General features: G+C 39.5%; 1 protein-coding gene across 1 annotated transcript in view; it reads left to right on the top strand.

Moving 5' to 3' along the window:
* Positions 1-21190, top strand: part of CALCRL (calcitonin receptor like receptor) — a 62754-nt gene that overhangs the window by 12542 nt on the left and 29022 nt on the right. The window contains exon 2 of the mRNA XM_041487596.1: positions 20190-20289. Coding sequence (XP_041343530.1) covers positions 20239-20289 — 51 coding nt within the window. The 5' untranslated portion in view covers positions 20190-20238. The remainder of the gene's footprint in view (positions 1-20189; positions 20290-21190) is intronic.

Genomic DNA, 21190 nt, shown 5'->3' with positions numbered 1-21190 from the left:
TGTGCACTGGTCAGGAAAATGGGAAGTTTTGTGACTGATCTCTCTCTAAGTTTACACAGCTCTGCAGTTCCTCCTCTTTTGGTGGAGTTGGAATCCAAGTACAAAACTACTATGGAAAAAGGCTGCTCTTGCATTTTTTCTGGCAGACTTATAACCTGGGAGTATCTAAAATATCATCAGAAAGCCTGTTCTCATGCAAGTCCTGTCCAGATTTCCAACAAATCTGGAACATTATCCAAGGAAGCGTAGAAATCTACACAATCACACAGTTTCAGAGGAGCTTGTGGTTGAGTTTCTTTGATGTGGTGTGGCTTTGTTGGGTGTGTGGTTTTGTTGGTTTTCTTTTTTGCCTTTCGGGTTAAATTTTTTTTTCTGGTTGCTATTCTTCCTTTGTCACTTTGTATAAAAGTACTTTTGTATAATTTTAGCTTGTTTCTTTGTCCCCTTCCCTTGTTATTTTTTTTTTAAATTCAGATTGATAATTTTCCATTCTCTTAGAAATAAGTGTCATCTTTTTATGAACAAGGGTCTGTTAAGTTGGAGGATGATGAGAGTTTTGCAGAATGAGCTGTAGAACCAGTTCATACTAATTTTCTAATTAGAACTGGATCGCTAATGAAGATTCACTCAAATTAGTGGGTGGATATTATTAAATAAAATAGGGTTTGTTGCTTTGTTTCAGGTAGATGTAGTACAGAGTTTTATGCTAGTGGTATATCAAATTGTCCTTGTCCACAAATCTTTTCTAGATGTACATATTTCATAGTTTGGCATGGTCCCCTCCTTAGTTCTAATATTGCTCGAGATGCGCAGTGCATGCAGAACTAATTCTGGAGAAGCTCTGCGTGGAGGCACTGAGCACCATGAGCAAAACAGGCTCTTTGCTGGGCAAGGTGAAGCAACTGTCAGTGCTGGGGCTGAATTAATTACTCACCAGTAATTAATTCCATGGCCTGAGCAAGAGCGCTCTGAGACCATGTTATCATTCCAGCACAGTCCTGCCAAGCAGCTGGTGCTGCTCCTTGTTTTTGTTTTCTTCTCAGGGAAGTAGGATTGAGCTCACTGGAAATGTTTGTCATCCTTCACTGATATAAATCAGTAAACATAATCATTCAAAGAAAAACACATTTGCCACACATTACCTGTGTGGACAAATAGATGTTTTCCAGTGGTGACTCCTATTTATGGTTCCTGCGTTCTGTAATAGGTAAACTAATAAGATATGTGTGGTTTAAATTTTATTTATTTATCAGCATCCATATTCTCCTTAAAGAAAGTTTGATAATCTGATTAGATTAAATTAATTAGCCTTTTAGGAGGAAAGCTGTGTGATGAATATGAGGTAGGGGAAGCATTGATCAGCATAACTTGTGGTTACAGAATGTTTTAGGGTGCTCTTTTAGAATTTATCATTATTTACTTACAGGTGTTGTGCTGGGGGAAAAAAAATGTATTTTTCTAGCATCTACATACTGTTGCAGTGGCTCATGAAGAAGTGTTAACAATATTCCTGCATTAGGTGAGAGACAGGAAAATACATTCACTTCTGAGGGAGTAAGTCCAGCTCTTGGTAAACTGATAAGTGTTTTTGCACTGAGACCTGTCGTAGCATCATCTTATCAGCCTTAGTTCAGCAAACATTCATAAGCTTAGTTTCAAATTGCTCCTATTTGATAAATTATTGTGCCTCTGTGCACTCTGTTCATAATATGATGGAGCTTGCAAGAGCATTAAATATACAAAAGGCTACTTGGCTTATCCAACTATGCAGCTTCTTATTTGAGGAGCTGAATTTGTGCATCCATTCCTAAACTTTGGGCACCAGCCTCAGCACCATCTCACCCCACTTACTCTAAATTTGTACAAAATTTTTATGTCCCAACATGCAGATCTGCAGCTGTAGAAACAGCATATGTAAACCACATGTCTCCAAAATGAGTCAGGTCAGAGAGAACTTGCTACTAATAATCTGGTCTCAAGTCAAAGATGGTTGTATTTGTTGATAAACTTGGTTTTGTTTTCCTTTGCTCCTAATTTGTGATTTGGCTCCTGGCTATTGCACCTAACTGAATAAGTAGTTTAGCTTTTACAAATTTTAAGTGGTTATTAGGTAACTTTTGTAACAGAAGGACCAGAAATGTTCAGGCTTGAAAGGTTCCAGGGGGTCTGTATATGATCATACTCTATGTTCATACCATGTCCTGTGCATATTTGTACCTTGCAGCTGTAGCTGGAGAATGTTGTAAAACTGATAAACGTGCCAGGTTTCCAATGAGCTGAAGAAAATGTGCCAGTTTGTTTCCAGATACTGGGATTGAGCTCTTTTCCCCACTGTTACCTTCTGTCCCATCCTGATGATTCCTTTTTTTTTTTCTCCTTAAGTTTTTAAAAGTTCGTCTCCACAACAAATTGCTCTTAAGACCCATTAGTGTTGTGGAAACAGATGTTTTTGATTTGTTAGCTGTGACATGTTGTTTTCAGGGATCAGAATATTTCAGGGGTCAGGATATTATATTTTTGCAATGCAATTCATGCTTTTCGTTTATTTTAGAATACTTAATATTGTTTCACAGGTGTAATTGAATTGAAACCTTTATACTCAGGACATAGAATTTCCCATCCTGAATCAGATATAGACCAGTGAGCTTTAGTGTCCTGCTTTTAATTTCTGTATATGCCTTGTGCATGATGATTCCTGAAATGGGGGGAAAAAAGTATATGACCCCTTAAGAAACTGAATTTAATTGTTTTCAATGACTTGTTTACAGAAAAAAAAATAATTTCTCCTTAATAGTCTTGGGAACTACTTAGTACTTTGATACTCACATATCTTTAATCTAACTACACATTTAGCTAACAATGATAGTATGTAATATTATCCAGACTTGACTGAAAGGAGTGGAATGTAACATCTTCAGTGTTTATGAAAGCTATATGCTGCACTATATAAAGAAACACAGTATTTTTATAATTATCAGCCATTAATTGTGTTTACTTCCTTCTCCTCCTAGAATTAGCACAGAAAGGAAGGCACGCTTGTGTTTTGTTTGAAGCCTTGATCAACAACAACTCCCTAACTTTCCTTTTTACTTTACTAAACTTGTGGGTCAAACAGAGTCAGATTTTGTCAGAGCGACAAAATTCTTATTTGCCCTCTAAGCATTTGCTCAGAGTACAACTTCACTTCTCCAGGAATGGTGAGGAGCTGTGCACAAACACCATTTGAACATCTGGGTTATTGAGGGCAGGATCAAAATTTTGCTTCTTCCTTCATCCACAAGACATTGGATTAATAATGTCAGCATCAAGCATTGTGCATTTTAATAATTTTTGATGTCCTCAATAAGTTAGTTACATTTCAATAACTGTGTTTTTCCTCATGATAGTAAGGCCAATGAAGTATAGAAAGAATAAATGAAACAAGATCACAGTTTCTGTAATGAAGAAGGTTATGAGGGGAGAGCCAGGATCACACTCAGGTTTCTTCTGGGCAGGAAGGGCTGGCAAGGCACAAGGCACTCCAGGGGAGTAACCCTGCAGAAATGCCACGGAGCAGTCAGTTCCCAATGTGCCATCAAGCTGTGAGAAGTAGCCCAGGGAGAATGATAAATGTGTGAAGACTCACATTTGTAGTTGTCTCAACAAGTCTGTCTCTGCAGTTAAATTAAAATACCTTAATTCAAATTAACTGCTAGGTGCACCAAAAAATGAGACAGCTCAGAGAACTTCACAGTTTTGAAGAGTTTGTAGCTCTTTCACTCTTGCATGGGATGTAAATTTGTCTTAAGAGTGTAAAGATTTGCCTTTAGAAATGTTAGAGTTTTATAATTTAGGCAGCTCTGCTTTCTTACTTTTATAAGCTTCAGTACAAATAGGAAGTAGCATGCAATAATGAGAAATTATTGAAGCATTTCATCCCTTGGACATAAATGCAGCTAATTCTGAAATCCAGAGCTCAGACACTGGCTTTCTGCAATAATTCCTCAGCTGTCCCTCTGGGGTGTAGATCCAGCTAGGACAGGGAATGCTGACAAACCTTAGGATGGAGCAGCAAGTACGTCATAAACACTTCTGCCAAGAAACTAATCCAGTCCCACGGTGATCATCTCCACCTATGTCACAGTCCTGCAGGAGAGGGGATGGTGCTGAGAGAAATGCATTTGAGAATGCATTTCTACCATAAAAAAATATTTTATGGTAGAAAACAGCAGGAGATGCATAGGTTTTCAATGACAGTTTAACATAAACTGGGTGGGGTTTTTGTCTTGTTTTGTTTGAATTTTGGTTTTGGTTTGGAATTTTTTTTTTGCCTTGAAGCCTAGAACAGATTGTCATAAAGAAAATTTCAAGTTACACTAGTAAGAGGTCAATTACAAATGAAAGTGAAGTTAGAAATAGACTTTCCACAGCCTAAATTGTGCAAATTATTTTTCCCAATAAATATATTAGAATTACGCAGTGTACCTTTCAAAGCTCACTACCTGAATATATTGAGAAACAGGATGTAATTAAAGTCATGTTCGATTTTTATAGAGTAGGAACCTGTTGCTTAAAGTGTAGGATCTTTCATAAACAAAACATTTTTAACATTTACTAACGAACATTTTTAATAGCTAAAGTGGAATTATAAGAAGGCTCCATGAGCACACAGGGCAGTAATGAGTGATGCTCCTAACACAGTCCCCAGAGTCCTGGCTTTTGGAAGGTGCATTGTCAGGCTGGTGGCTGGGACTCAGGATATCCCTTTCAGCCTTCACAAAAATCTCTTGGACCCTTAATTTCCAGCTGAACAGTCACCAAAAGGCCCATGGAAGAGTCCTTGAGCAAAACTTAGAGCTCACAGAGCAATGTGAGCAGAGGATGCACGGATGCACTTCATTTATTTATCTATTTATTTATTTATGTATTTTTAGTGCATGTTCTGTTTGGGTTTTTCAGCTCTTCCAGATGTGGTGAAAATACTTGAGAGCACCAGTTTAATAATTGTTCAAGGGACTATCTAGATTCACAGCCTGGTTTTAGTGCAGAATAGCATTTCCCCTTGAGTATACACATCTCTTTGCCAAATATTGTCTCTACCAAGATACATTTCTTGGAGCTCCCTTGGTTAGCAGAGAAGGGTGCTCCTGTACTGCTTTTGGAAGGTTATACCTTCAGAGTTGCTGTTTTTAGGGCTGCTTGGCAAAGCTCATCAGTGTCAATTACAGCCTCAGAAACAAGAGTCTAAGCTCAACAAAGGATCATATGTAAGTAAAAATGATCTTTGATGGGAAAGAATACCACCCTTTCCTCCACCTCCTCTCTGCACTTAAAGATCACTTGACTCTTTTGGTCCCTTCAGCCCTGGGAGGAGCCATTTCCTGCAGAAAGGGCTGTGTAAACAGGACAAAGTAAGGACAGCCCCAGTGCTCATCTGTCCTGGGGCTGCTCCACTTGCAGCCACTGCAAATCTGCTCCACTGCAGCCACTGCAAATCTGCTCCACTGCAGCCACTGCAAATCTGCTCCACTGCAAAACTGCTCCACTGCAGCCACTGCAAATCTGCTTCACTCGTGTTCCAGATGCTGACAGCCCTGCTGAGGTGAGCGGTCAGCTCTGTGGTGGGAGCTCACCAAAAATTTTCATCCTTCTCTCTTGACTCTTATTGGGGTTTCTCTAAAAGCTGTAAGTAGCAGTGTGCCCTTTATTTGCCCCTTGGAGGTGGCCCAGTGTGTGTACCCCCTTTTCTCAGGACCTTTGTTTCTGACTCGTTTGCTTCTGCTGTGCCATGTAATGACTCGGTGACTTCAGTGAAACTGAACAGAATGCAAACATGCTGTGTGATTTTTTTACTCTTCATCAAATTTTTGGTGTGGGTTTAGTTAGGAGGGGCTCATTTAAAAAAAAAATTGTTATTATTCCTGTTCCTTCAGCTCAGCTCCTTGTAGGGGAAGGGTTTGTAGTGTTCATGTTAGGGGTGGAATGGGATGACCCAGCACTCATGCACCTGCTGCTTCCTGGGAAGCCCAGCAGGACTGGCTCAGTCCAGCAAGATGCAGCAGATCCATCAGGGCCAGGTTTGGCAAGTGTCTCTTACACCCTCAGGGCATCTCAGAGGAACTCTGTGAGAGGCAGGGAATTCAAATTCAGCCTTTGGTCTTGATCTAAGTGCAGTTACAATTGAGAGCAACCACGGTGTAAATGGAGGCTGGACTAGAGACTGATCGCCCCACCTGCAGGCTGGAGAAGGCAAAATGAGAGACAGAGGTTTATTTCTAATGGTTCTGTGCTCTCTGCAATATTTGTATGTGTTGGTCACCTTTTGCTATTGTAAAAGGTAAATTTAAAAAGGATGATCCTAATTAGCTGGGTAGGTCCATTTCCACTGCACCAGCAGGTAGGTTGTAGATGTCTCTGGGGTATTTTTTGGAGAGCAAAATAGCTGATGGTGCTGGTACTTAAAAAGCTCAAGTTAACTTCCGAAGTTAACACCCTTTCAGTTCCTTTGTTTTGTTTGGAGTGCGGAGATTTGAGAATTCCTTGGTGTACTTCGACCACTGTGAATAAATTTCCCAACTAAAAGGACCGTAGAGTTTTTCAAAACCATTTTTAGTTTGAGTGTTTCAAAATCTAAGTGAAGGCTTGACTCTGATGTCTGCAGATTTTAAAATTTATCCTCATTAATGGTAATTATCAGGTGTTGGATTTTGAATGTGCTGTGGTGTTAAATGGATACTTAGCACTAACATTTTACACGAGCTATTTTAAGGTACATTGTAGGGTTTTTCACATTTTTGTCTAGGAATACATTCTCTGACAAGTAATTTTCTCATGGTTCCTGTCCTTCCTCAATATTCTTGTCCTCTGTCAGGATGGCCTGCTTAAGAGCTGTGATTGCTTTGTGATGATGTGTAAAAGAAATGAGAAGGGGATAGAGCTGGAGGCAGGAGGTCACCTTAGGTCGTGGTGCCTTCTCAGCATGGGAAGAGTCTCTCTCATGTTTCTTAGGAGCAAAGAAAATGTTCCGGTAGATTGTCTCACTTGAGTCACACATAGCATTTCACACTTAGAATTCCTTGTGGGAGATGCTCCTTTTAACTCAGGTGTCCCTAGTGAGAGGCATTAATATCCAAACCACAGCCTTAGAAGGGATTTTTGTCCTGAGACCCTCTCAGAGGCAGTACTTCACAACTCCAGGTGAAAAGCTGGTGCAGATGATAAATGACTGCTAATGTACTAGCAGAAATATTGGTTTATATTTTCCCGACTTTTAATTTCTCTGGGTTTTCTCCTAACCCAAGGAATTTTACTCTCCATTTGCAGTTCTTCTGATGACAATCCCAACAGAAATGAATGATAAATCAATTGCCAGTTGCTGAATGGATATTTAAACCTCAGTTGTGACACAGTGTGCAAAGTGGTGGTGGGCAAATAGCTTAAATTCCTTTCTTTTTTTTAATTTTTTTCTCCAACACATTAAAGGTTTTATTACTTATGGCCTTCAAAACTGCCAGTTTTTGTAGGCTGCTGAAAAACTGTAAATATAAGTGGACTGGTTCTAAACACACTGCACTTTCTCACTGGTACTCACTCCTATAGAAAAGGAAAATTATATCTGTATTAGAAGCTGAAATCTATTTATATTCCACAGACTGTCAGACACGAAACTGGTTAAAATACCACCCACAATAGATATGTCTGTAAGAGCCACACATGCCTTAAGAATTCCTTCACAAAGCCCTTAGTGAATATATCAACTGACTCTCAACTCAACTTTGATTTAGAATCAGTTTATTTAAATTCTCTTCCTCTTGTCTGTCCTTTATATTCTTTTTTTTTTTTTTTTTCCAAGAATCCAGAAGTTATCTCTGTGACCTTACAAGAAAACTGCATTGAAGGGCTATTTTTTATGATTTTCTTGCTAGGACTGAAACCATTTTCTTCACAGGGTAATGATTTTACATTTTATAGCATTTGTATTTTCAGTAGCTGACTTGGCTCCCACATTTGGATTAGACTGAACTTCCCATCACTTTGGTAGTCTGATTCCCAACAGATGTAATATTTCATGTAATGTCTGACCCTCAGAGATCACCAGCCAAGTGGGGTTCAGAGTTCAGATCTCTGGGTGATGGCCACTCCAGATTTCAAGTTCTCTGTTCCTTAAAAACACTCATCAAAAATTTCTTTCTGTTCTCCAAAGCTTTGTAAAGTGGTGTAATGAAGCAGCCTGAGGATCAACAATGATTACAAAGATAGATAGAAGTTGCCTGGTGGCAATGACAAGAGAGTGGATTTACTTATTCTGGTGGTTGCAAATGATGCTTTCTGATATCTCAACATCTTACCAAATTAATATTTGGGAAATTATGTCTTTTAGAATAGAAACCCGAAACACAGATAAAGTTTTCAGTGTCCTTCTTAATCAAGGTTTTTATCTAATCCATTCTTGGCTTAGACAAAGCTAAAAGTATTTTTCTTCCTTCTCTAAGACATTGGTATGATATCTGGAATAACTAATGCTGTCAGTAAAATGTCACTAGTTTTGTAATGATGTGCAGGAAGTGTTTGGCACTGCAGAATCAGTAAAGGCTTGGGATATCACAAGGGAACACCAAGAATAAAAATGATTTTGTGGTTTCTGTACGCTATACTCATCGCTGAGTGGTAGTAAAATAGACTTGTGTAGTACTTGTTTTCTAATGCTCTCTTGAGAAAGGGAAATAGATTTACTGGTCGGGGAGGAAACCAACCAGGCTTTAATTCCTGCAAATTTGCATTTCTTTTGGAATCCTGGAGGAGTTATGGCAATGAGAAGTTGCCTCATGAAATGTTGCCTGTTCTTGGTGTGGTGTAGGCCTGTACCAATTGCCAGGCATTTTTGCTTCCATAAAATCACTGACAGGGCCAGTAAGACACGTACCTGTTATGGAATTCACCTGCCAGCAGGACTTGCATCCAGTTAGAATTCAGTACAGAAATCCTGTGTTTGTTTTCTCCTTTGGAAAAACACAGCCAGTTGTTCTTAGAGCTTCGGAAGAGAACACAATTCTCTCTCCAGCATAAATGCTGACTAATTCAGAATACTCATTCATCACCTGCTTGTTTCAGCAAATATCCTGCTCTATCAACAGCAGGAGGAAGCCAATGCAGGAGAAATCTGGATTTCACCAAAGGAAGCTTGGCATAAGCTACCATGATAGAAATAAATGCAGGAGATGTTTTATTTGTGAATGGTTCCCTCGCATGGAGCCGCTTGGGCGATGTTGTTTCCGTTGGCTCCAGCCATGTCAAGGCCATTGATGATGAAAGTTCTGTACTGTTTTTCCCTATTGCTTGGAAAATTGTCTCTCCCTCCTCCCTCCCTCCCTTCCCTCCCCATCCAAATCTCTGCCAAGCAAGCAGCTGTGAACAGAATTTCTCAGCAAGATGAAATTTGAGTTTTCACATGCTCTGTGGGACAGGATACACAAATACAGCTTTGAGAGGGTCGCAGTTGAGGGGTGCAAGTCCAGAGTTTCTGCAGGTGCATGAAATGGATGAGCCTTTGAGGTGTCTTAAGTTAAAGAATATAGGAAAAAAAATGAAAAATGCATGCCAAGTGCATTACTTAGTGAGTTTTGGTAACTCAGTCTGAGGAAAGTAATGCCTGCAAGTTTGATGTCCAAGCTGTGCATCAAAGCCAAACTAATGCCTGTGAGTTCTGCACTGGCATTTGAGATACTGACTTAAGGATGGCAGGATCTGCTCTGTGCAAATACAAACTCAAATGATTCTTTTTTAACTTAATTTGGGTAGACATCCTTATAAAAGCTTCCCATCAAATTCCATGCATTTTGTTTCTGCCAAGGACTCTTTTCTGGAGTGTGAAATCAGTCTGAGGCTTCTGTGAGGTTTATTTTTCTCAAGAAAAATAAATGCAGGATGTGAGTATGCAGAAAATATGGGCACCTATTTAAAGCCATATAATATTTTCCATGCTTGCAGGGAAAATTTTCATTTGCTTGCAATTTTGACAAGCTTAAAACTGAGATTTTCCATTACACTTCCTGCCTTTTATATTATTGATAATATTACATCTGGAGGGGAGAAAATGTGCTTAAATGAATTTATGTACAAATAAAATTTGCATGCAATTCATAACCAGAATAGCTGTGCTTGATGCACATTCCTCTGCTGTAGCTATAATGCTTGTAATGTTTTATTATATTTGATATGTAGTATTTCATATTCTTGTCCAAGTGAGACTCCAGTTTATCAAGATAGAGATTTTTGTGTCTGGTTTATGTAACATTTTTAACATCCACAGTATTTTGTTTTGGTTTTCATTCAGGTAAAAGAGGGCGGGATGCTGCAAAAGGATATGGAAAAGTCTGTTTGTAATTAAAGGAACACTAATTGGACTTCAGGGACCGCGTGTAAGATAGACTGGTCTTTCCCACGGCCACACCCTGAGCATATGATCTTCAACTGAATTCATGGAAACATTCACACTGCTTCCTACAGATTGCAGCTGGCACTGTCCGTGACAGCTCTGCCTCCCTGTGCAGGGAGCACAGGGCTTTGTGTGACAGTGTGGGATGCAGACAGAGAGCGAGGCACACAGAGCCAGCGTGCACAAGGGAGGGATGTGGCACTGCCCCTGGCTCTGGGCACGGCAGCAAGGGCTGTGCTGACCCCCAGAAATGTGTGTGTGTGGCTGTCAGACTGTGCCAGCCAAATTGTCAGCTCCCCCACCCACTGCTCCTGCTAGTTCAAACTCTTCACGGCAGCAGAAGCTCTTGTGCCTGCCCAGTTTTCAGCACTGTTGCTCTCTGGTATTTCAAAATGGGAATTAAGGCTTCAAGATGCAGTTGCTGGACAAATTTGAAAATTAGAAAAGGCTTAGCTTCTTACTTTCAGGTAAGGAATATATGCAGTTTCAGGTGGAAGAAATTTTGCTGAAGTGGTATTTCAGAAAAGATATAGAAATGTATTATTTCAGTTAGTGATAAAGATTTCTACTTAGTGATAAAGATTTCTACTTAGATACTTAGACTAAAAGACTGAGCTCAGGCAAAAAAGAAATTACTCTTTTAAAAGTAAGTGCGCATTAGCAATGATAGTTCATAAAGATCAGCACTCAGATATGTTCTAGGTGGTTGAAAATGGCATTGCCTGTCCAAACAGTCATAAGTGCCCTTTGGGGGATCGTATGTAGCAAAACAAGCTGAGACAATCAAGTTTATTTATACTGCTGCCAGTTATTTTTTGCCCTCTGTGTTCAGATCAGAATGAGGAATACTGAGAGGGGTTGCTGCAGCCACTGGGTAGCAGTTTGCCTCTGTTCCAAGGATCTCATTTTGTTAAGATGGTTAGATAATTTCCCTGATCCTGTAATTGACTTTTAAACTGACAACATCTCTAGCAAAGTGTTTCTTTTCCCTGGATGCTTTGGCCCATGTCAGAGTTTTGCTTATGTTGGTATTCCTGTGGTGTGGATGGAGCTGAAGGTAATTCCCATTTAGAAGACTTAGAAACAGCCATAGGTGACACTTTGCTCAGTTTGGCAAAGCTAATGTTAACTCAGATTGACAGAAAATAATGTTGATGCAAAATACACATTTGCTTTAGCAATATCTTGGTACATACCATCTGAAGGAAATGTGGGCAGAGGGTGGGAAAACCTTCTATCACTGCCTACTTTATGGCTGCCTTAAGATGACTTCTGCAGCCAGTCTGTGAGGAGAAAGACAGAGAGGATCTCCCTGTACATATGATAAAAAGGCAGGCTCTGGTTCTAGATGTAAAGAGAAAAGCTTTGATGTTGTTGTGTTCTTAGTCTGCCCTTTGGTGATGTGCATCCCTGATTTTCTCCTGTTAGAGGTCATTCCCAAGCCTTTGCCCTCCTCTGTGTGGACCTCAAAAAATACATATACCAATATGCATGTATAGAAAAAGATACAGAAGGTAATTTCCTTCCATACTGTTGAGATTATCTACCTCTGGTTTAACTTTGAGTCTCACTTCTTTACAGCCTGTGTGAGCTCAGCTTAAAGTGCCATTTTAGTGATGCAAAGACATAGGAAAGATGGGGAATATCTGCATCTAATTAAAGTAAGGGAGGCAAGCTGCACACCAGTAGAATTCAAAAGTTTGGTTTTGGCTGCTGCTTTTTCTTGGCTTTTCTACAGGATGGATTAGTAGTTTTGATAATTTAGCACAGCATAACATGTATTGTCTAATATTCAAAGGGTGAAATATTCCAGAGCTTGCACTTTTGACTTCTGGCATGCGAAATTTTAAATTTAGGAGGAAATGTTCTGAACTGTGGTGACTTAGGTTGACCTGGTAAAGGCTTTGAAGTAGCTGGTGGTTTATTTTCTTTTATATAAGTACACCAAGCTTAATTTTTCTAAAGCTGCCTTGAATTTACCTGAAGTTTTTTTTACTAGTAAATGCATCAGAAATATCTAATGAGAGAAAATGTAAATATTTGGCATGAACATTCCATCTGAAATTTCATCCTTTGCCAGACTAAAATTATTGTGAGTGAAAGCTGCCTTGGGGATATTTTAGTTCTCGTTTTGGGGTTTTGTTTGGTTGGTGTTTGGGGTGCTTTTTAAGTAAAAAAAAAGAAGTGCAACACAAAACCAGAAGACTATAGTGCTTCTGACATTTCCATGAAGAGTTTGTTGCTACACTTTGTTCATCAGTTCTGGTCAAGTCATTGACCAAAGGTGAACCCAAAGTTGGGACACCGGTTCTGATGCAGTGGCTGCACCAGCCCTTTGTTTATCCTGGCAAAAGCAGTTCCCTTTCCTGGCCACCTGCTCCCTCCCCATCCTGCTCTGAGCTGCTGCTGTGCCACTGTCCACCTGAAAATTAACAATTGCATTTAAAAAATCGTATTTTGAATCTTTATCGCTTTATTTAGAACTGAATGAGAATATATTTGTGCATAAATATTCACACTTCTAAATTCTAAATGTACTGAATTCACGTTTAGATTCCAAATGTGAATCCAAAGGAAATTGGTGTAAAACCTGTAAGTTTCATAGGATGTGCTCAGCTGCCAAACTGGGCTGGGGCCAATGAGAAAAAGCCTGAGTGGCAAACTGAAAAAAACAAAAGTCCTGGTACATTTTGCTTAACCCATTTTCCCACTGCCTTGTTCTGACCTTGAGAAAAGTCTTTGAACTGTGGAAATACTGTTCTTGTAAAATTAGCATGTGTCAATGAAGAAATAACAAAAAACTATTAAAACTCAGCCAGTTGAGAAAATTGCTTCATGCTGTAAACATTTTCACAAAGAAACCTTTGGGTCTCTTTTGGGTCATTACTTGGTAAACAGCATCAAAAGGAGTCATTCAAATAAAGAAAGCCCTGCCTGGAAGGGGCACACAGAGCAGCAGTACACTCTGCAGCTTTTAAACAGCACTGGCTGGGAAAAAAACCCCACTTCAGCATCTCAACCAGGGGTGTTACACAAGTCCTAAGGTCTGTCTGATGAATTCATAAATTCATACTGCTTTTGCTTTAATTCAAAACAGAACTAATTTTGCTTGAAGGTGGAGAAATTTTCTTTGGAGGACTATACTAGGTTTTCACATATATTGTAGGATTTCTGAGGTCAAAAGGGACCATGAGGCTCATTAGTGCATCTCTCTGCTCCTGCCAGGACTACCTAAAATTAAATCCTATGGCTAAGAGTATCATCCATATATAAATGTATTAGGTAACAATACTTACATACCTAGTAACAATGTGGGAACTCTCCAACTTGTTAATAGCATGAAATCCATGGAAAAGAGCGAATGTTATGAGCTATTCCCTTTTATTTGAAATAGCATGTTAATTGGAACATCCGTGCCACATCACAGCAGTTGTTTTGGAAGAAGTAAAATTTCAGGGAAGTTTACTGGATATATTTCAACCCACTTTAAAAAATTATTATAACAGGAATATAATACAGTTTAAAAATTTTTTAAAAGGGAAGTACCAAAACTAAACCACCTTGACCCATCAGCTATTAGAATTTAATATTTCGCTATTCTGCCATCTCCTTCCTTTCTGTTAATAGTTGTTTCTGGGATGTTTGATAGTGGATTTTTACAGATAACTTCATTCAGCAGAGCAGCCTCCCTTTTAATTTGCTTTGTGCTTGAGTGATTACTTTGGAATTTCAGTGCTGTGGCTCACAGAACTCTGAAGTGAACATGGGGAATTATGCCTGGCAGCACATGTGGCTGTGCTGATGGATTTTAGGCATCAAGATACAGCTGGGTTGGGGCTTGTAAAAAGGGTTAAGCTTGTAAAATAAGGAATAACAATGTGCTTACACAATAGTAGTCAAATAGCACTCATTGGAAACTCTGGAGGCATTAGGAACTATAAACTGTTGGGAATCACAGTTGCATCTCTTGACAGCAAAGCCCCAGCAGTCTCTTGGTAAAGATTTTATTTTGCCAGAATCTCTGTTGCCTTCCTTTAACAACTAGTTCCTCAGGAGAGACAAATAATTTTACTTTGCATCAATATTTTTAAAATTCCTCTGCATTTCTTTGGCAGGGTTAGATACCCTGCTGACTTGTAACTATAACCCTCAGTGAGTCCTTGCCATTCTTCCTTGTGGCATTGCACCCTCTGTACTCCTGGATTCATGTGTCCTGAAGTCAGTAGGAAGTTCATCATACTGGACAAGGAGGGACAGAGCCTTCATAATTTACAGGGGAAGCATGGAAAGCACAAGGGCCAAGAGAAGACTTTTCAATGTAAAATCAAGGAGAAAATATTCTTACCATTTTTATCAGTGGAAATCCTGTTTTATAGAGCCAAAATTGGTGTGATGGACAAAACCACAAAAAATCTACTCTGCAGCCTGCTGTGTGGAGAGGAGAAATGTTGACCAAGGGCAGAAGTTGTAGAATATGCGTGGGGAAGAACCTTGTAGACATTCCCTCCTCCAAAATCTTATTTAAAGAGCTTTGTTGTGGTGGCACTTTTTGCTCAGTTTTGGGGTTTTTTTTTGTTGGTTTGGATTTTAACTGGATCTTCTCAGAATAACTTGCAGTGTCATCCACACCTGTGAACTGCTCAAAAGAAGTGCTAGAAAACAGAGGAAAACTAGCACCACTATCACTCTGTCATAGGTTCTTACAACTTTAGGCGTTATTGGAACTGGCCACGAGTGTTGCCAATTACTGCTAGTAATTTCTCTTGGGTGCAGGTGACAAAACTTATCTGAATGGTTGCCAAAAGCTATTCATGGGAAGAAGCACCCAGGAGTAATTTAATCTCTGTAATCTCATATGCAGATGGTTCTGCAATCTCTGCGAGGCCTCTGACATGCAGCCAGAGTGGTGCAAAAACAAAAGCAAAAAGTGTGCTAATAAAGAGGATACAAGATGTGAAACATCCTGGTGAGCCAGTCCCAATTTCCTGCTTGCACAGACCTGCACCATGAGACCAGCACAGCACATGGCCCAGGAATTTAGCAGTGAGGACTTGCTCCTGCTGGGCTGACCTGCCACCTGCACAAGGAAGGTGCTGTAGAATAACTCGGGGATAAATTGGGATATGCCACTGTGTCTATTTCTTTTAATCCTCAAGAAGACAGTAAATGCCATTGTGTCAGAAGTTCTTCCTAGGAAACTCCTGGAAAGAAAGGTAGAGAGAGAATATTTGTGTTTTATGAGAGAGAATGTTGTATTTTATTTACCTTTACTTTCAAGCTCCATAATTGTCAGGAGAATGGAGTAATTCCCACACATACAGCTGTGAGCAATTATGGGATACCATTGAGCAGTTTGTTCAAATCCTGGCAGAAGTGATTCCCTCAGAAAAAAAGGCTGATTACCCAAATAGGAAGATTTCCAGACTGCCTTGCATTGTTCTCTAACGTAGGTGTGGGGATTTTGCAGTCCATGTCCAGGACTCAGTGAATCTGGTGTGTATTATTGCTTGGCTGGTGCTGCCCACTTGTGAAGCCTTTTTAGTCAGAGATGTATTTCCCAGAAAGTTTATGTGAGTGAAGATACAAGTGGAGACTCTATCTGTAATTCCATTTGAGGCTACTAGTTTTGTTGGTTTGGGGGAGTTTTTTATTACGAGTGCAGTTTGAGCAGAAATTCAAATTAGGGACACTTTGAAAAGTAAAGGTTTTGCCTTTATGTTGGGCTGAAACAACCAAACACTGCCCGAGGTTTTAAATACTTGAAGTTGTATGCCTCCCTCCAAAAAGAACCAGAAGCAGCAAAGTGTCAAGAAAATACCCATTGTGATCCCGTTTTCAGATGAAGGCGTGTATCTGTATGCAAACATGTTCAAGTCCAGTGTTACAAGGTTACAGCACGCTGCAAGGTAGATAATTCACACTGCACAAGTTTTGTGGCTTTCCCTTTGTTGTCATTGGGAATGGTTGTTTTTTTGGCTTCTGGGCAAATTAAAGATTACCAATTAATGAAAAATGTTTGGGCATTTATGGATGGACCTGCAGTGCCATAAGCTCTCCCTCCTGTCCCACTCCCACAGAGCTGCATTCTCGCTTGAAGTCAGATTTGAGAACTGCTTGAGGTGGAAGCTGTCTATGCTTTTGTTTTTTACAAAATGTGGTTTTCAAGTTCAAAAAATGATTTTTTTTTCTTTTTAATGACTCCTTTTTTTAACCTTTTACTGTATGGTTGAAAGGGGAAGTGTCTGGAGCTCAGCAAGGGTGCCACTTACTCCTGGGAGGATGGGGAAAAGTTAAAAGTAGAAACAGCTGATGAGGCAGGATGGCTCTGTAGAGAAAGCAGGAGGAAGAGAAATGGGAACATCTGTTAAAGCTATACCAGTGACTATTTTGGCTAAGTCCAGCTTGCAGTTCCTTTTTAATTCCTCGTTCTTCAGTAGGTGTCACTGCTATCAGTGACAAACACAACACAGGCCTTGGGAGTATCATTACTTGCAGCTCCTTTTTTGTCCTTGTTTTGTTTTGTTTAAGTTATCCCAGTCTTCACTAAATGCACAAACGTGCACCAGAAATAAAAATGATATTTCAAAGATCTGGAAGATCTGATTTCCTGTTAGAATTCCACATTCTTTTCTCTCTGGTGTTCCCTTTTAGACTGCCAGATCTCAGTTTCAGTCAATACCTGCCATGTAAACCCCAACCCTCCTGACTTTTGTGCAGATTCCCACTGTCACTGAGTGGATTCATTCAGGACACTCAGATTAATCTCAATCCAGTACAGGTCTTTTCTCTGCCCCATGATGGACTTGTCAGATTTACAATAGCAGAACAACTTGGGAAGCATCATTGTTTAAGGAAACCTAAGAATGGTCTCTTTTCACTATTAATTTCTTGTGTGCCTAATACCTCCCAGCTTTGAGAGGGAAGGAACTTCCAGAGAATTCGTTTTGGTTTGTATCTCATCAGAGCAGATGATTAATAAAAGCAGCTTGACTTTCTTAGCAGTACTGGCTTTCTGCCTCAGTCAATGGAATATATTGCTGTCCATCCCTAAGAAAGTTCTTCATTTTCCTTGGAAAGGTCTTGTCCAGACTAACTGGAATAAATGTTGAGTGAATGAATTCATGTAGTGATGCAAGAAATGCTTTCCTGCAGTTCAAACAGGCATCTGAATGACCTTCATCCTGCATTTTGTAATTAAGTCCATAAGTAGTGATGTCTAGAAAAGGGCAGTGGTTGGGGATTTTTTCTCTCTGTATGTTAGCAACTGAGAGAAATGAGTAGAAAGCATAAAGTGCATTATAGGCTTCACTTAACATTTTATCTCCTGGGAAGACTTAATAATTTAGCAGCAGGTACTGGAGCAGTTGATAGGAAATGTCTGCAGAACTACGAGGTATGAAAGGACTTGGACCACTAAAGGAACTGAGCTAAGGGATGACTTTTAATACTGTGAAACAGAAATAAACTTGGACTCTGAATCAAAGCAGATAATTTCTGCCTTTGTTTATATGATGTTGTATCTTCTAGATAAATTAAAATAAGCAAGGCTAAGTGAGAGCAATATACAAACGTGCATTTTGAATTTTTCATCCAACATTTGTTTTAGCATAAGGATTTTTGGAACTATTGTAGAGAAAATTATTTTGAACTCTTGTGTACATGTATGGAAAAATACACACTAAATTATTGTTGCTATTTTCTACTTGGTTCATCTCTCAGCCTCTCCTGTGTGCATCATTTGTGGGTTTTAACCCTGCACAGATGTGCTTTGTCATACTTGGGAGAGAAAATATTATTGAATTACTTTACAGTAAGTTATTACTTCAAATTTCCTTACAAGGTCAGGGGTTTTTCCCCTAGGAAAACAGACACAGCTGTAAATGAATGAAACATGTGATAAGTTTGAATTAATCACACTTGCCCCCAGTTGTCATGCAGAATTCAGCTCATATTGCCCTTCTGTTAATTTAGATATATTTTAAAGTCTGATTTTAGTCAAGCCTTAGTCACTTCACAAAGATATTTAAATTTTTCTTTAGCTAGCAGATCAAGGTCTTTAAAGTTATCCATTCACTTTAGTTCTTATCATGTGGATTTTCCAGGCAGTTAGTAGCTCAAACCAAGGATATATTTCGTGTGTACTAATTTGTCTTCCTTTAAGAGTTTTAAGATCCTTCAGATTTGAGTTTCAGAGCCTCACCTGTGCAATTTGCAGCAGTGTTCACCTGTGCAATTTGCAGCAGTGTTCCAGGACTGCATGCCACTGGTGAAAATAGAAGGAAGGTTATGGATACAACTTCAGTCTGGGTTAAACAGGCACAGCTGATTTTACAACACATTTCTTGTCTTTGCAGCAGGCTGTGCAATAAACACCAGTGACCTCATATTTAGTGTTAATATGTCCTGCAAGAAGCTGTTTATTGTACTGTAGTTGTATTAGGAGGACCCAGTCCCAGCAGAAGAGTTGGATGTTGAATGTTTGCTTTTTGTGACTGGGACAGGGGTGAAATGAGCTTTTTGTGCCGTAATCTCTGTACAGCCAATTGTTTGTCATGCCCCATTCTCTCACAGCACATCACTGCTGGAAAGGAAAACTTGCAGAGATGAGAGCAGCTGTGATGTGAGGGGAGTGTGGCTTGGGCCAGGATGCAGGTTTGTGTGCGGCACAGCACCGCAGCCCTCTGGATTCTCTGCCAGTGGGCTCTCTGAGCTGGGTGAGGATTTTGGGCATGCAAATCCTAGAATGTGTCTTAAATCACATTCTGAGAGTTGGAGTGAATTCATCTGTGCCAGGGAGCCAAGCTCATGCACACACTATTGCTTTTATTTTAGCTGAGAATAGCTTCATTAATGCTGCTGCAGTGAGATACCTGGATTTTGGAAATGTGCTGTAGTTGTAATAACTAAACTGGGTATTCAGAGGTCTTTTGCCACAAAGCAATCAGAAGAAAAGGTCTTATCTCTGTTCCAGGCTCAGCTTTGTGATCTTCTCAGGATAATTCAGGACACTGAAATATTAAAAGACAAAACTCCTTGACATTTCCCTACCTTTTGAGGCACTTGTCACAGAAGGGTTACACTGAATAGGTGTTCTACATGCTTCATAAATAATTGTGTGTATTTCATGCTTTGGGTGAATTTTTCACTTCAAGAATCAATTCCAAGAAGAGTCTACAGTGTAAGGTGGTCATTCCTGGCTTGGGTATTTGTGTTTTCTTCCAATGACAGGTAAAGAAACTACAGGTTCTGCATGTACAGAAACTAATTTACAGCTCACAATGAATTCTTGCATTGCTAATACCATCCTTGCAAGGCTGGAAGTTCGGGACGAAGTGGCTTCTCACTAGATCAGTTATTCCAGAAATGTCAAAACTAAATAGCAGGAGGTGGGAAGAAAATGGGAAATAAATGTGTGTATTTGAGGGAACTGACCTGCAGTTTGCTGTGGGCTCCCAGAGGCAGAGGTGGCCAGAGTGCAGTTTGTGTCTGGGGCTGTTTGTGGGGTTGGTGGCAGGGTACAAACCCTCTGGAGGTGTTGGTGGAGGCACTGGAGGCAGCAGAGCAGGAAAACCCTGCTGCTGGAGCTCAGTGCTGGGGAACTCAGTGCCTTGTTTTGGGGCATCCCCATGTATTTCACATGGCATCACTATGCATGAATAGAAATGGAGAGCACCTCCATCAATTTATTTTAGTTCAGAAATAAAATATGAAACTCTTTTATCAGTGTTGGCTTTCATTAATTCCTAAATTTCTTTCTTTTTTTTTCCTGTTGCAGTTTGAGTTCATTCAGCTACAACATAAGATTGACTGCAGCAGATATAAAAATGACAAAAATCTGGATCACATTTTTGCTGCTCCTCTTATTGGTTACTATGGTGAGTCTTATGAATTTTTTAAATCACTTCCAGTTTTAACAACCCTATAGAGAGTACCATAGAAATTATTAATATGGAAGCACAGAAAGAGCTAACCTTGTGTTCAGATGTAGCTTCTGCATAACAGGATCTTTATCTTCTATTATCTGTTAAATTCCTTTGGCAAAGGAACAGAATTAGTTTTTACCTCTGCTGAATCCAGCACATTCTCTGCTGGCTCAGAACAGTAGCAGTGGACAAGTGACACAGAGGCAGTACCCTGCAGACCCCAGGAAGAGGAGGAGAAGACAACTAACTGGGATTCAGAGGCATCCTCAGAAATTGTAATTTCATCCCTTGTACAACAGTGGTACAGTATTTCAATCTGCAGCTTTGTTTTTCTGTGAAGCTTAGAAGCTTCCCATAAAATATTTAACTACTATTAAAAATGCATTTAAAAGGTTCAGGTTTTGGTCAAGATCAACTTTCCTAAGATTTTTTTTAATTTTTAATTTTAATAACTATCAAAGTGGATGTCTTGTCTTTTGAATAACATTCTCTATTCTGAGGGTTGACTTTATGGTTCACCTGACTGCAGAGAAACCAAATAGCTCTGGACAAGCTAAATGCTTCAGTGCATAAAATATATGGAAGGTCTTTTTTTGCAAAGGTTCTTTCTGGGCCTGACTGAAAGGTCTTTTAAACTAAACTTTGTTATATTTCACTGGGTTTTACAAAAGCTGGTCATATGCTTCTGACTGTCTCCGTGCTTTCTATGCATATTGCTATTCTTATTTACAAATATTGCCAATTGTTCCTACCCTATGCTCATTCAGCACATGTTTATCAAGATTCAGTAGCAAGAATTACCATAAAAACATTAAATCATATTGTCAGTAATAAGATTTGAAGATCACTCTCT

Source organism: Pyrgilauda ruficollis, unplaced genomic scaffold (genome assembly GCF_017590135.1).
Source record: "Pyrgilauda ruficollis isolate IOZ18807 unplaced genomic scaffold, ASM1759013v1 scaffold81, whole genome shotgun sequence".
Lineage (NCBI taxonomy): Eukaryota > Metazoa > Chordata > Aves > Passeriformes > Passeridae > Pyrgilauda > Pyrgilauda ruficollis.
This window is presented reverse-complemented; position numbering and strand designations above follow the sequence as displayed.